Genomic DNA, 16181 nt, shown 5'->3' on the forward strand with positions numbered 1-16181 from the left:
AATGAGAGGCTAAGTGCGGATTTGATGCACTTAACTTACTCAAGACTTTCAGAAAACAATTTCGAGATGACGTTGGCCGTTGTGCTTTTACAGTGTGTTAAGTGAATCTCGTGATATTATGTTGCAGCGGCGCTGCGCCGCTGTTAAATACACTGTAGGGGAAACACTGAGCACATTTAGCCGGTTACACCTCTGTGTGTACACGCAAGGTTTTTTTTTTGCCGGTGTCGTTAAAGGTGTGAAAGCGGTAAGAGAAAATTCACCCGGCGGTTTCGTGTAAACGGCCCCTCAGAGTGTGACAACAGAAGCTCTGACTGCAGGGTTTCACACCTTGCGCTGCAATGACTGTCTGTGAGAGAGTGTGTGAGGGCGAGAGAATGGATGAGAGAATGAGAAATACGGAGAGGGGTGTTGGAGGGGGCTAATGACACGTTGAGCACTGCAGATTACAGTGGCAGAGCTGAGACAAGACAAGGATGCAATCAGAGCGGGAGCGGGGGGGGGGGGGGGGGGGGGGGGGGGGGGGGGGCACGAGACACACACCCATGCCATTTCAGCAGTTTGGGAATGAAAAGAGACAACAAAACAATCAGAGCAGAACACATGAGGTCAGAAAGCACAGCTACATCCACACTATTCCGGTTTCATTTTAAAACGTTTCTTTTTAAATACATTCTTCGTCCACACAGTGCAACATGGAGACTGAAAGTGCATTTTCAATGTCTGACACTTGTCTGCATGGGACACTTAGACAAGTAGAGGGGATACCTGAAGCACAAATCACATGACAATTCACACAAGTCATATGACCATACACTACAGATGCTGCAAAGCAAGGCTTGTAAAGCTTGTATTTCAGTCTCCATGTTGCATTCACCACTGGCAGGCTAGTAGTAAAAATCAGTGAGTCTTAGGGCAATTTCACACAGACAGCCTTTAGTTCGTTTTAATCGAACTAGAGTGCGTTTGAGACCTTTTTTGGTTTGTTTGTGTTGGTCGGAATGCAACAATCACACTCAGGTGTGCAGCAAATTGATCGGTCCCAGACTTCCAAAAGAGGTGGTCTTGGTCCGCACCATCTAACGAACTCTGGTGCAGGCGGTCCTGCTGGTGAGAAAGCCAACCTGAAACAAACAGGTCCAACGGTCTATTTTCTAGCTCCGGTCACGACTCGTTTCCAAATTCCACAATTTGCCAAAAGTCACAAATGCAAATGCAAATAATGAGCCAAGATCGCCCTGCAAAACGGTCACTCCAGTGTGTAGCCTACAACGAAATAGCTCGAAATAGCCAGAAAACCCCCTGAGGGAGCTGTCTGCTCAATTCCCATGTAGTTTGGTCCACATAGAAACAATGCGTGTGTGAAACCGAACCGGACCAAAGTTTGTTTGCAACATTGTACCAATTTATTGCTTGTTGCGGACCAAATAACCGAACTATAGGAGACAGGAGACTAACAAGGTCCAATCAGGAAGGGAACATGGACTTCTACGCCATTCTTTCCGGATGTTTCTGATTCCCTGTCCACATGAAAAGGCAAAGCCAGCGTTTCCAAACAAATACAAGGCCGACAACGTTTTCAAACCATTTGGTTTTAGGCGCCTGAAAATGGCAGAGTGGTGTGGAGGGGAGGCACAAAGTAACAAAAGTGCTTCGAATTCAAAAGAAAAGCACAATAATGTGGATGCAGCCTTTGATAAATGCTCTGTGGTAGACCAGTGATAGAAACACAGAAACAGACACACAGAGGGAGTGAGTGGAGTAAGTCTCTTGAGCACCCGTTTCTGAACACCTCGAGTGTATAACCCAGGGGACCATCATCACTGAGCAATAGGAGTTTGTTTTTCAGGTCCAACCACCTGCATCATTATATAAACGCACAGGCTAGTAGAACAGCAGAGGCAAGTGAGCGCAAGTCAGATGAAAGTGTACAGATTGAGAGTGGGGAAGGAGGACAGCAGTACAAACCACTGCACCAGAGCTCTCTAGCCTGCAAACATCAACCTCTCCTCTGGACACATTCCAAACCGCATGCGCACACACACACACACACACACACACACACACACACACACACTCCAAGGTTTGCACATGTGTAGGTAGGTAAGTACATTTGACAATATACTTGAAATCGAAAAGAAGTGGGGAAGGAGAAGACAGGCAAGGAGAGAAACCGAGAACATAAGCAACAGGGGGTGGGAGTGAGAGGTGTTTGTTTCTGGGACAGTGAAACTGTCTACTGTAAGTTGTGGCAACCACATGTGTCAAATAATGAGCTCTGCTCTTGTGTACAGTTACAAATGCATGGCCCAGTGACATTTGAGGATGGAAGACAGGGAAGCTAATGTTGACCAAATGCCTTTTATACAGGCATTTTCGGTGTCTGTGTATGTATGCGTGTATGTATGTATGTGTGTGTGTGTGTGTGTGTGTGTGTGTGTGTGTGTGTGTGTGTGTGTGTGTGATAAAATGTGAAGCACAAAAAAGGATGGGGTGGGAGGACTACCCATCCTCTTAAACGACTACATTTACATACTGAGGCCAGCTCTATACTGCAGTTAGGAGATTACCACAGCTATAAATACAAGGCTAGGCATTCTCTCTTTGCATTACTGGAAATGACCAACTATGAATTTTCAGTCATATAGAGTATACACATATACATATGGAGTATATAGAATAGACCTAAAATAGATATGCTTCCAGGAACTTAGGGGAACGCTATTAGCAAGAGACAAAATTAAACGCAGGCAGGCACACACGTGAAAAGATAAACAAGAAGAAAAATAATGCTGAAATGCACCCAAAACTGATACTGATTCTCTCTCTCTCTCTCTCTCCCTCTCAAAGACCGATGGAACATGTCAAGCACAAACAATTGACCACACTAAACAAAACACACAGGCAGAGAGAATCACATCAATTACTTCAAACAGGGATTACCATAGAATCATCAGTCCTTCCTGTTGCCAATGAGAAATATGACCTTTCCAGTACATCTTGACAAGAGAACTTCTACTACAGAAACAAATCGTTACAAGTAGTTATCACATGCCACAACTCTTAATCTCTGTTATTTATCTGCCTCGGAGTCACTGTATGACTAATGACAACTGATTACATACTGATCAATAGTGCAGAGCAATCAGAGATAGTTATGGGTGTTCTCACTGACCAGCTCGTCAATAACATCAACAAAAAAACAAATTGTGTGTGTGTTTGTGTAGAGAGCCAGTGATGTGGTGAACTAGACGGTTACACAAAGCTTTGTTCCTGGACAGCAGATCTGCTTTATGATCTGCCACCATCCTCAACTGCATGGCTGAATCACAGTCTGCAGAGGACCGTGTGAAAACAAGCCTGGGACGATCTGTGGATAGGAAACGAACAGACAAACACGCAGGGTGGTGCCGTTCTTCTGACCATCTTTGGCAGAACACACAGAGGAGGCACAGGGTCCTGTGAGTCCGAGCCACTGGCAGCAGGACCGAGACCGGACACCAGTGGTGCTCTCTGAAGTCAGCAACAGCTGTGCAAAGAGCAAATTAGGCCATCACTGACAGAAAGCACCAGCTGACATCGTCTGGGTCCCATGAAAACTGATGTTTTTGCCCGATAGAAAAGGCAGTGAGGCAACAAGGGAACCACGGGTATGAATTATTGAGCAGGTTGCTAGTTACCGTACGTGGAAAAAAGCAATGATGTCAACACATAATGTGTATAAGGTGCATAATGTGTATAAAACAGATAGCTGGATACTTCTGGGGGGATAGACACTTCTTGGAAGGAGGGGAAAAAGCTTTCTTGAGTCTCAGTGTGCGTTAACATACTACACTCGTTATACATAGTGTGTGTAACTCTGCATGTGGGTGTTTCATATGTAAAAGCACACCTGTAATGGGCAGGACCTGATGGTGTATTTCAACACCTTTCCTGAGGGGAAAGAGAAAGCCGTATGAATCCGTCTGGAAATAGTTTCCTGGAGCCGGTCAACCCAGCCAACAGATAGGATGTTGAAATATTTCACTCATCTTTCTGACTCTCTTCCTCTCCAGCCCCTCAGAAAAGCCAAATGAACCACAGGATTGGGGGGAAAGATAAATGATAGGGAAAAAAATTGGAAATGAAGCGCCTTGGTTTCCTTCAAGTGTGTCTCGACTTGAGCCAACATATTTTCAAGAAAAGACGACACCAATTCTGTTCTGTGGTATGTCCGCCTAAGGTAATGGTGTTTTTTTTTTTTTTTTTTTTAAAAGCAGCATGGACACACAAACCCCTTTAACAAAGAGGGAAAAAAGCTGCAAGCCTACAATCAATGCACTCATTCACAGCTTTATAGGAGTGTAGCTATTTTTTACAGTCTATGGTGTGTAGCCCATAAGCTTACATTCTCCACAGGACCACTAGCCTCCCTCCCCATTTTGTGACCATTATCATAAATTCTGTGACCATGCTGCACCAATCCCAAAATGCTTTGGGGGCTGACTGAGAGGGAAGAATCCATGGAGAGAGAGAGAGTCCTTAAAGCTGCAGCAGCAGCAGCCAAATGCCTGAACAATCAGCATTGAAGTGTCAAGGGTGCAGCTTTCCTCATGCACACTCATACTGTGGAGATTAACTTTTCATGAGTGAGACACACGCATGCAAAGAGGAGGAGGAGAGGGGGTGTATTTGTGCATCCTCAGCACCTCAAATGGGTCATAGCCTTAAAGGTCAATAAGCTGGCAGCTGCACACACTGCATCCCCTTAAACCAGAAGATGCTTTAGGGAAATAACTGCATGGCAAAGCCCATCTCACAAGCACCCACATACACAAACACACACATAACTTTCATAGCCTTCTGGCACTGCAGTTCAGAGTATTCGAAGGAGGACAAGCAATTCTGAGAATATCCTTTCCTCAACTCCCTTCATTCCAGGACGTGTAGCCTCTGACCTCTCGGCTGCAGATAGCACGCTTATCACATAGGCCCGGCTCCTCTGGTCCACTCACTGCGAGAAGGAATCGGCATGTCACGGCCTGCATCCTGGCAACGCAGTCCTGGGAACACTGCCTCAAGATGTGGCTCTCCTGGTAGGACAATGACCAAAGGGCCCTCCGCTCACTGCTGGACAGCCAAGCCGAAGTGAGTGCTCATAATCGATTTGTTTGCGCCATTGTGACACTGATGGCCCAGACAGGCATGAGAGAGAGAGAGAGAGAGAGAGAGAGAGAGAGAGAGAGAGAGAGAGAGAGAGAGAGAGAGAGAGAGAGAGAGAGAGAGAGAGAGAGAGAGAGAGAGAGAGAGATGCAGCAGGAGCTGAAGCCGTAAAAGCTGCAGGACCCACCCCTTCCTTCTCCTCCTCCTTTAAGCCTGAGGCCTGACTGGATAATCACTACTGCCACATATCAGCAGCATGCTGAAATCCCATGATCCTGCTGGGCTACTGATCATACATCAGGCACGCCAGGCTCATGTGAGCTGCATGCCACTACCCCTCCATCCACCTCTCCACTCCCCAGCCCTACCAAACTAACCCCTTCAACTCCCTTCATCCTCTTGACTACTTCTCAAGGGTTGTCATCCTCTCCTCCTGGTCCTCATTTCCTGCAGTGCCATAATACATGGCTTTGGGGAATCATCGGTGCTCTCTAAAAAAACTCAAGCCAGGGTTTTGAGCATGAGCCGCATTTGAGCTCAAGGGACTGTTTCCACTTACCAGATGGAAACTTTTCCACTACAACAGAACTGGACAAATCCAAAGTGCAACCAGTCACGCTGCGCCAACACGTAAACACTAGCTGGGCAGTAACAGATAACAGTAACAGACACTCTCACTCACACACACACATACACACACTCCTCAGGCAGAAGTATCTCTATAACAACAACCTTTCAACATCGTGTCAGTTGTGTGAAGACTCATTCCTCGACAGTGGCCCACATAGATAATACATAGACTACTGTTTTGTTCAACAATAAATACTATTTCATTGGTGTTCCTCTGATACATTCTTATCTGACTCTAACTGAGCATCTGGAGGTGTGTACTTCTTACCCTGAGGGAGAGGACCCCACCTAATCCTGTGCCTACAGGTCATGTCCCATAATAGTACAGGACACAGCGCAACTCAGCCTCAAGCTCAAGATTCACTACTGCAAGGACCACCAAGCCAAGAACAAGGCAGTCATTAAGAAGCACATGAAAGTCACAGGCATGCCTTCACACTGATACATGATGGCTATAAAGTGGTCGGAGACTGAAATGTTAAGACTGGGGTCAACCGTTAGATAACTGGACAACAGGGAAAAAGTATCAAATGCAGCCAAACAACCACTGGCAACACTAAAAGAATTGTACTAGTGTGGCCTGTGACAAATACTTTCTGCTGTGCCCTACTATTTCTGCCATGAGAAAATCAGGTGAAACCTGCTATCCACTAATTAACGTAATTATGTTTATTCTGTCATTTAAGATACCGTTTGCCGTGACTAGGCGATTTTCTGTGAGACAGCGCAGCAGCTCCAAAGTAAGCTAACCGGAGACAGGCAGAGAAAGAAAGCATGCATTGCAACAGAGGAGTCAAACACATCGGCCCCTCCCAATCTGTGGATATGCCCGCACTCCAGCGGGACCGTATATAAATCACAGAGGCCAACTCAGCATTCCAGAGCAGGCGCTAGCGCCCAAGTCCTAATTAACAACATAGCCTACATCGCCTGGCGTGCAGAAAGGGGAAAGAAAGAATCGGACAGTCAGTCGACATCGACCGTAGGTTCGCGTGTAGGGGTGACAACTCACCATTTCTTTGTGCATTCCACCATGAGTTCCTGGTAGGAAGCCACGAATTGGAATTTGGACGCGTGTTTCCCCACACGTTGCAGCCTTTTCCAAACTGAGGCCATGTTTTCTTTATGAACGGAGAGTCGTGTTTCTTTTATGTCCCGTCCTTCTTTAGCTGGCCCAGGTTTCCCCTTGGTGAAGTGTTTAAGAGGTATCAGACTGAAATCCACTTGTGTACATTCATTGCCGACAATCTAACGAAAAATATTCATAGCAAATTGTTACAAAAAGTACAATCACAACACAAGTGTCAAGCCATTAAAACAGTAGCGATGGTGCTGGCGAAGTGGCATGACACGGTGACAAGGAATTTCCTTTCCAGTGGTCCGACTTGACAAAGTACATGCTTTTGGCCGCCCAGTAAAATCCAGATTTTAGTGTCCAACATCAATCCGTCATAATCCACAACACTCACACACCTAGAGGGAGAGAAAGAGACAGTTAGCCACCGTGCGTATCTTAACGAAGATAAAAATCAAACTGAGAAGAGTAAAGGAAGGGCGCGCGTACAAAAGCGGTACTACTAGAACACACCCGACAATCATTCGGTTGCTACCTGCGGCATATCACGGCACAACAGGCTGAAGGTATATTTTGGCTATCTCTTTAATTATGAAACAGAAACCGTCTCGCATGCTACCAGAAATATGGGTCCATTTGAATAGCCTACATTACGCTTGGACGTAGCCAAATGCGCCCGTGCAGAACCACTCATTTCAAATAGATCATAATGTTTGGGAAAAGACACCCGTTTGTTCTCGTGGGGTACTTAGCTCAACATTCCACGCAAAATTCCTGAAAAAAACCACACCGCACACCAGGGTTTAGAACCCATTGAGAAGGAAAACAACCGTGAGGAGAAATTGTCTTCATCCCGGTTAATACAAACTTACTAAACAGACAGTGTTTGTCGTGTTCAATATTACATAGATGTATATTGGCGATGGTGACATTTTAACACTCATGTCACATAAGTGCATTCTTTCATTGAGCATCATAGCTGCATCCCCAAGCGGCGACTGTGCCTCACATAAATACATAAGTTTCCCTGAATGTAGAGCTAAGTGGACCAAAATGACTCATAGCTTAGGTTGAGAGTAAACTTCACATTCAACTTGACAGAATTTTGGTCCTTTATAATCCGTATGATGTCCCTACTGCACACATCAACCAGTTTCATGGCAATAGTGACGTTCCAAAGCTAAAGAGCAATGCATTTTCATTCTGTATTGACCTTTGGTCGTAATCATTTATTAAAGTGGTTGGCTTTTGCTAGCAAGGTAGCAACTTGAAACACTTAATGTTAACTGGCTTGTTATGGTCAACGTGTAACAGTTACGTTGTTTAAAACTGTGGTACATTAACCCCTGTGAACAGTGTGTAACGTTAAAACATCTGGGTTGGAATTGTACTGAACCACACCAGGCATCATGCTAATTGCTATGCAGATGTTTCTGCTAACGTTGGTTACGAATGTACGAATACAAGACTGAAAAGGAGAAGAGACGCTTGCCACTCACCTCTTTAAATATTTAGCAAGCTAGCTTAATCCTCCTTTGAATGGTGCGCTAAGTAGCAAGCTAGCTAGCGAGCTACCCGGCTGCATGTAGCCAGCTAGCTAGCTAGCTTGCCAATTACCAGCTACTTCTGCACTATGGGCCATTCAGCAAGCAAAACCTAGCTCACTATCATAACATAAAAGTAACATAAATGAATCCTTGGCAACGAAAACGTCCTAGGCCTCTTCCAAGTTAACAGTAACATATGAGTAAGAAATTGGCGAGGTCGGCAACCAAGAAAAAAAACGGAGTACGAGTAACGTTAACGTTAGTCCAGCCCCAAACCGTGAAATTCCAGTAACCTCGTCCTGACAAACTCAGCACTCAACCCTCCATCATTTCCCCCCTTTACATTCACTCAAACATTCGCGAAATGCTAAAAAGAAACGCCCCAATAGAGATATCATTGGATGTTCTCTCGCAAATGTTTACACATTCATATTGCTTCTCAACCTATTGAAGCATATTATTGGCCACTTTAAACGTCCATCAGGTTTCCATGTCCCGCCTTTACATGCTAGCAGGCTCAGCTGCATCCAGGAATCCCTGTGACGTGTGGTCCTTCCATTTCTCTTATTATTGGTCGACGCTCTCCATTGACATCAAATTGTTTATATAATTGAGGCTTACCTGTGGCCTCTCTAGATGTCAATCACATATGTTGACATATTCTCATCAGTTAAAGCTATGCGACATCTATTACAGATATTACTGACCATATACTGTTAATGGTTGAACCCAGACAAAATCCTATAATAGAATAGGCCTATGTGACAGTGAGGGCATGCTAAATTTAAACAGCTGAATTTAGTTTAATTTTTATTTTATTTACAGTTGCCATCCAATGCCCCTCTTCAAGAAAACCTGTGAAATAGTAAGCCTCACCTTTTTGATAAAGATGACTGCCATTTAGATAGATAGATAGATAGATAGATAGATAGATAGATAGATAGATTAACCCTGAAGGAAAATCCAAGCACTCATAACTGACATTACATATAAAGGAAAAATCTAAAAACACGCACAATAGTGAAAGTGGGCTATACGTTAAAAATGTGACACAGGTGGTTTTACAAACTTTTCGCCACCTTTGTGTATCCATGGAAATATTTCTAAATGTTCTTTTCAGATTGATATTTTTCCTGTGTGTGTGTTTGTGTGAAATTTGTGCAGGAGTTGTATTCTCCTGGGATCAGTGGAATGCATAGTTTAAAGTTTTGGTCAGGCCGGGTCTGTTGTGGTTTGCATTTCTCATCTTGAGCTGTTCAGACACGACTTGTCCTTTTGTCCTTTTATGACTTTAGAATCTTGCAGAAATCTGACACTAATGCTTCAAGTGGCACTTGTTGACACTATTTTTTTTTTCATTCTAGCCTATCTGGCTGTCAATCCAAAATTGAGTGACAGAGAGGATATGTGACTTCAACTCTTCGTTCATGGTTTTTTGAGTGCAGTGTGTAGATTAGAAGGAGCCTTGCGTGTGTAAAGGAATGCTTTGATGTGACAAACGATCCTGTGAAAAACACAGACTTGGGTGTGAAAGCTGCACCTACACATGGCACCAACAGGGGAGCAAGGGGGCAACAAGGGTAGTGAGTGTGTGTGTGTGTGTGTGTGTGTGTGTGTGTGTGTGTGTGTGTGTGTGTGTGAGAGAGAGAGAGAGAGAGAGAAAGAGAGAGAGAGAGAGAGAGAGATTTGATTTGATTCAGTGTTGGCTGGATGGGGGTCCGGTATGTCTAATGTGCTTGGGTGTGTGTGTGTGTGTGTGTGTGTGTGTGTGTGTGTGTGTGTGTGTGTGTGTCAAGCATGTCTTTCGTCATGCAGGCAAAGGAGTGAACAAGTGGGATAAAGAAGGACTGAGTGGTTTCTTAAGCCTCGCTATAGAGCAACCCAATAGCAGCTCTACCATCTGAGAGCGGCCCTTGAGCCAGAGGCTCTGTGTACAAGCTATAGTGGCCATTAGGACGACCTGTTAACAAGTACCAAACCCTTGAGGCCTAGGTGTCGGATATATTCCTTGGCAGTTGCCTTGTGACGGCCAAAAAAGTATGTGGCAATGACCAAGTGGTCACCTCTCTTGCCAAATGGTCCCTTTTCTGCTCAGATAGAGAAATTGGTTAAGTAGCACTGCAAATGCCAAAATAATTTAACATTCTCCATACAAATCCGGTGATGCTTGAAGTCTATCCATATACAAATTTCGATCCACAACGCATCACAGAATAATATCACTTCAGTATCAAATACAGAAAGCAAGTAGCTCCATTTGATTTTGGATATGCCATCTCCTGCAGATTGTATTATATGTGCCCTACTAACAGCATGGCGTTTCCTGTTAGTCTCCCTGTGGACATTTGAGAATGAGGCCCGGCAGTGAGATAAGCATCTTTCCAGTAAGTGATGCCACCCAGACTCATAAGGAGCCCTGATAGACCCAAGTTCATTGGCCAGTATGCCTCAGCTGATGCACTCAGGAAACAGCGGTCTGGCATGTCTTGATTTATACGAATCTTCATAGGTTTTTACTCCTTGATTCAAAGCCAACAGATTAAATGTAGAATTTCCCGTAAATAAACTTTGAATAACATTATTTTGGAGAGCTTTCAAAATAAGAGCAAATCCTATATGAGGAACAATGTATTGTTCTAGTAACTAGTTTGAGGTATTAAAACTATATAGATTTGTGACTCTTTTTTCATTGGGCTTTTTATGCTTTTTTTATAAGTGGTCAATAATTTAAAATGAACGTCAGTCTTCATGTCTTAGTCTTTCATCGGACAGTGTGATAATATGAATTCTACACAACTAATCAAACAGTCAGTCTATACCTATTGCTGAATGCATGCTTAAGGCAAAATTCACAGAGGCCTGGTTGGGAAGAGGCAAACTTAAAAAAGACTGCTCCTATTCACAGAATGGCTCCATACAGCTCAATATTGTGACTGACATTTTGCAGCCTACAGATCAGAACTCTGACTGAGAAGCCTTGCCTCTCCAGAGTCAATAAACACCAAATAAATTCTGTGGGGTTTCTAGTAAAATCCCAGAGGAGACGAGATGAGAGGGGAAAAGCCTTTAGAAGTCTGGCAATTTTCCTAATGTGGCAACAGCTACCTTTGTGACAAACTAATCAAAGCTCTACATGAAATAAACAAAAGACTGATTGCAGGAACTCATTAAAAATGAAAACGGCACTCTCTCCTCAGCCCTCACCCTCCCAGGTTAAATTAGCAGTTTCACCCTGCATGGCTTTGATGTGGGATGATTGACTTCAATTAATTCCCCTTTGGTTCACAAACTTTTGCCTTTTTTGGGGCACAGATTACTTTCGACTTATCTCCAAAACATTTCATCAAGGACCCTCCTCCGCCAACCTGGTTAGTGATTACAATCTGACCAAGATTGGGATCAATCCAGCTTGAGATTGGGAAATTAGGAAACCTTAATGATTACTGAATTAATAAAGTTGAAACTATTAAAATGTGCAATATCCCTTCTGATCTGTGTTTCTGTCACAGATAGAAATCTTTTCCTCTCTACAGAAATCTTCATCTGAGAGCTCTGTGTGCCACAGGCAACCCGCTGAGGACCAGAGGCACTGGGGCCTGAAGGGTGATCCATTTGTGCATCGCAACCCTCCCAACAGCCTCTACAGCTGTGCCTGTGTGTATGTGGTGTGTGCGTGCGTATGTCTGTGTGTATGTGTGTTTGTGTCTTGGGTTGACTGTTATCTGTGGTTATCCACTCACATCGCTCACATGCTGCTAGAGAGATGTTTTTTGCAGTCAGGTGCTCAAAATGGCTTGTGGTGTTATAAAAATTAAAGCCAACAACAGAATTTTGCTTTTCATTCATTTGTCCTGTTTTCATTAATTTGTGTGGCATTAAGCTCTCACCAAACAAAGAGGTTCTGAAAAATAGACGCAGCCCTAAAAATGAGTCTGTGATTAAAGAGATGAGATCTTTCAGAGACAGAACAAAGGGCGACAGAGAGAAAGGGGAAGAAATGCTTATTCATCAACAGCCTTTAGCCCACTCTCAGCATTCCAGCAGCGAAGAGGAGTCAGCAGAGAGACACAACGCGCTCAAAAAGACTTCCCCCATAAAGCCTCTGAAGACTGGTGAACGCAAGCTCTCATCGCTTAGGGATGGACGCTGTTACAGCCAGTTTGTCAGAATCACATCAAACTCTTTCTAATCATGGTTTATTTTGAGAGTGCTGTGCAAAGTTAGTCTGAGGGGCTGAAAAGAAGAATGGCTTTTTTCAGTCAGACCTGTCTGTGTTTGAGATTATGGGGAGGTCTGACAGTGTAGGTGGCTTGAAGATGAAAGGAAAAATGAGGTTATTTTATGCAGTCCCGGCGGCATGGGGGGGCTTTGGGGGGCCAGGCCCATCCTGGAAGTCATCTGTGTCCGCCCTGGACGAGCTTGGCTGCTCCAACCAACCCCAATCCCATAGATTGATTTTGAACACTTATTAAATGTAGGCCTATATTCATCAATTTAAGTTCCCGTGCCCCCCCTGGAAAGGTGTAATGCCCGTCCGTGAATTTGTGTCTGCCACCGGGTCTGATGTTATGTATCAGTGAGGCTCTTTGGCTGCTGGGTTTGTAAACAAACCAGTCCAAGACTCAACGTGCGTATAGAGGAACACAGACAGACATAGATTCACTTTGACGAATCACTGACACATAATGCCTATGTTTATTCTAAAAAAAAATTTTGTATGCTGACTGTACTTTCGTGCTGTCAACTGTGGCCATATCAAAGGTTGCGTTCAAAGTTGAATATTGTCTTCTGCAGCACAGTCACGTGATTCACTGTAAGTATATTTGCCATTAAAATTAGGAGAAAAGTGATTCAGTAGTGTCTTAGAAAAATTAGAAGAAATGGGATTTCTTCAGTCTTCTTTCTTACCAGCTTTGTTGGACAGTCTTAACCAGTCTTAACAGTCTTAAGTCTCTTCATTGAATTACCAATGTTGATCTGAAAAATGGTGTCTCAAAGTATAGACTTATACCGGTGGCTTTGGCCTTGTCCAATACCATCTCATGACACTCATTCACACAGAGCACCTTAGAGCACCTTACCATACCTTACTATGCACAGAGAATCACAGGCTCAGTCCCTGCCTCAGTCATTGCAAGCGCCTCTGATTTATTAATCACTACTATGTGGATACTGTTTTTAGAATTGATTTAGATTAAGTGTTAGTATAATTTGTATTTTTGTAATTTGTATTTTAGTATATTTTTATATATTGTATTAAGTGTTAGTATAATTTGTATTTTAGTATATTTAGCATATTCTTTATCTTCTACTGTCCTTACTGCTTAGTTGTGTTTTTATATTATATACTTTAATTACTCTTTCTGCTGTTAAAGAATATGTTTGTGTTGTAGGTATGCTGCTGCTGAGACCTTGAATTTCCCCTGGGGATCAATAAAGTATCTATCTATCTATCTATCTATCTATCTCTTGGCATTGATGGCTTTAAAGAAGACAAACATCCATGCAGCACTCTCTCCTGATTTGCTGACTTTTATCAAGAAATTCTGTTGTGCTGGCTGTCCACAAAATGTAGGTGTAAAGCATGCCAAGAATTTCATGGGAAGAAACCCAAAGAGGAGGGAACATAATCAATGTGGTGTTGAGTTTATTATGAGGACCCTTCTCTTTGAATTCTTATCCAAACACAGAGAGGGCAGAGAGACAGAGGATCTCGAGATTTTACTTGTTTTGGCAGCAGATCCACAGCAGTTTAAAAGAACCACGGGGCACCAGGAGTGAAGGTGATAAGAGGGGCATGAACTGGGCCTCAGTCTACAGGGCTGTGTGTGTGTGTGTGTGTGTGTGTGAGTGAGTGAATGGTAGAAGATGACTAGTGGAAAGAAGAAAAGAAGACCAAAGAAAAAAAGCCAAAGAGGGTTAAACGAAGGAAAACAAGAAAGGGAGGGAAAAGAGAGAGGGGTGGGAGAGAACTAATGATCCCCTCTGATGGCTACTTCATCGCTTGCAGGTGAACAAATATTGGCTGCACCAGGGGTGCCATGGTTGATTCACAGTGTACAGGGGGAAATGGCAGAGAAAATGAAAGAGCAGAGGTAAATGTAAATATATATATATAGATACGCTGGCTCTACTCTGACACTAGAGCTGTGGGGAGGAGGGCGGAAATGAACACAGACAGAAACTGACTAGGCCCATTAACTCATTGCTGCGTCGCTCCACTGTCTGACGACATGTGGAAGGAGTTGGGCCATGCTTTCTTATGCGGTCTGACTCCATTGTTTATCTACGGATAATGTAATTAAAGGCTGCATGTGGAAATCTACCCCCGTCTTTTCTCATTTTAAGCATCATGGAGAGGATGTGTGCTATTTGGTGTTTGCCTGTGCTGATGATCCTTTGTTTGAAAAGACAGCAGCCATAATTCTTCACATGACAGAAAAGTTATATCCATAGCACAATAAATAGTAACATCATATGCTGGTACACATTTTTTTGCCAAGATGTTTTCAATGCTCTCCTCAATGTTATGCATGTAGAATGCAGTCATGGGGAATCACATGATTGGTTGTCGGTGGTCTGAGAGCATTTTGGGCCTGTACATATGCAGGCATGTGAGTAATGCCTTGCCGTAGGGCAAGAAAAACAGCAGAGTCCAATTCTCGGGTCTCTTTGGAGCGTTCACTGCCTCAGGATACTGACTTACCGCCCTGATCTTGTTGTTTGAAACACAACAGGAACCGATGTCACCTAAGAGAGGGGGAGAGAGAGAGAACTAAAGTGAGTGTATAGAGTCATGTGGGAACTAAATTCTTTGTTGCAGATTTGCTGGTTGGGGTGTGATGGCGCATTCTATGAGCACATCACAGTCTCAGAGGACACTGACAAGGTGTAAGCGTTAATCCATGCGAGAGAGGATCAGGCCGACAGAGAGACTTTGCAGGATAAATCTTGTGAATATTCCTCAGACTGCTAATATCAGAGGAAAAACATTCTTAAATTGCGCTTAATAGTGCTAAGATCCCCCTGATAACCAGCTCGGTTCTGCTTTAATTCTCCGGCTTTGTTTGCCTGGTAAGAGAGGCTTGATAAAGCTAATCGTTTAGTCTTAATCATCTCATTTTAATGCCGTGTCTTGCAGAGGGCAGGCTTTGTCTACAAACACTGCATACCAACGCAGGCGATTTGTGGGTCCTCTGGTACCTGTGGGTTACAGCCATAGGCCAAAAATGGGTGTCCGAATCACCATATGTCATCCTGGCAGGCTAATTGCTGCCCACGTGTATCACCTGGGACTCCTCTGTCTCTTTTCAAATGGAATTTCAGGTCAGAGTGACCCAGAGATTGCTCTGTTGCAGTGCAGGTTTGCAGTTAGTAGGAGCCATACAATCCATCATTACAGTCATCCTTTAGTCTCTGAGGAGAAGAATTAAGACATAATACAGAACATATAGAATTATTATTTTCATCCAGTTGTCTCTCTCTCTCTCTCTCTCTCTCTCTCTCACACACACACACATACACACACACACACACACACACACACACACACACACACACACACACACACACAAATACACACTCTCTCTCTTTCTCCTTTCTATTTCTTTTTATGCAGTGAAGAACATCCTGCGCCCCAGAGATGCTCATTGCCAAACCTCATCATTAGTAGCTGTATAACAGAGGGCTTGTCGAGACTCTGGAGAGTCACATTTCACGGACACACATCGCAGACAATGTCACATTCGAAGCTGATGACTCTAATTTGAGCCTCTGCACCTCTCCTA

At 43.8% G+C, this 16181-nt stretch overlaps 1 protein-coding gene across 1 annotated transcript in view; it reads right to left on the reverse strand.

Annotated features, from left to right (window-relative positions):
• Window positions 1-8838, reverse strand: part of ehbp1 (EH domain binding protein 1) — a 151438-nt gene extending 142600 nt beyond the window's left edge. Inside the window, 2 exon segments of the mRNA XM_042066196.1 lie at window positions 6785-7245; window positions 8347-8838. Coding sequence (XP_041922130.1) covers window positions 6785-6888 — 104 coding nt within the window. The 5' untranslated portion in view covers window positions 6889-7245; window positions 8347-8838.
• Between the last annotated feature and the right edge of the window lie 7343 nt (window positions 8839-16181).

Source organism: Alosa sapidissima, chromosome 16 (genome assembly GCF_018492685.1).
Source record: "Alosa sapidissima isolate fAloSap1 chromosome 16, fAloSap1.pri, whole genome shotgun sequence".
Lineage (NCBI taxonomy): Eukaryota > Metazoa > Chordata > Actinopteri > Clupeiformes > Clupeidae > Alosa > Alosa sapidissima.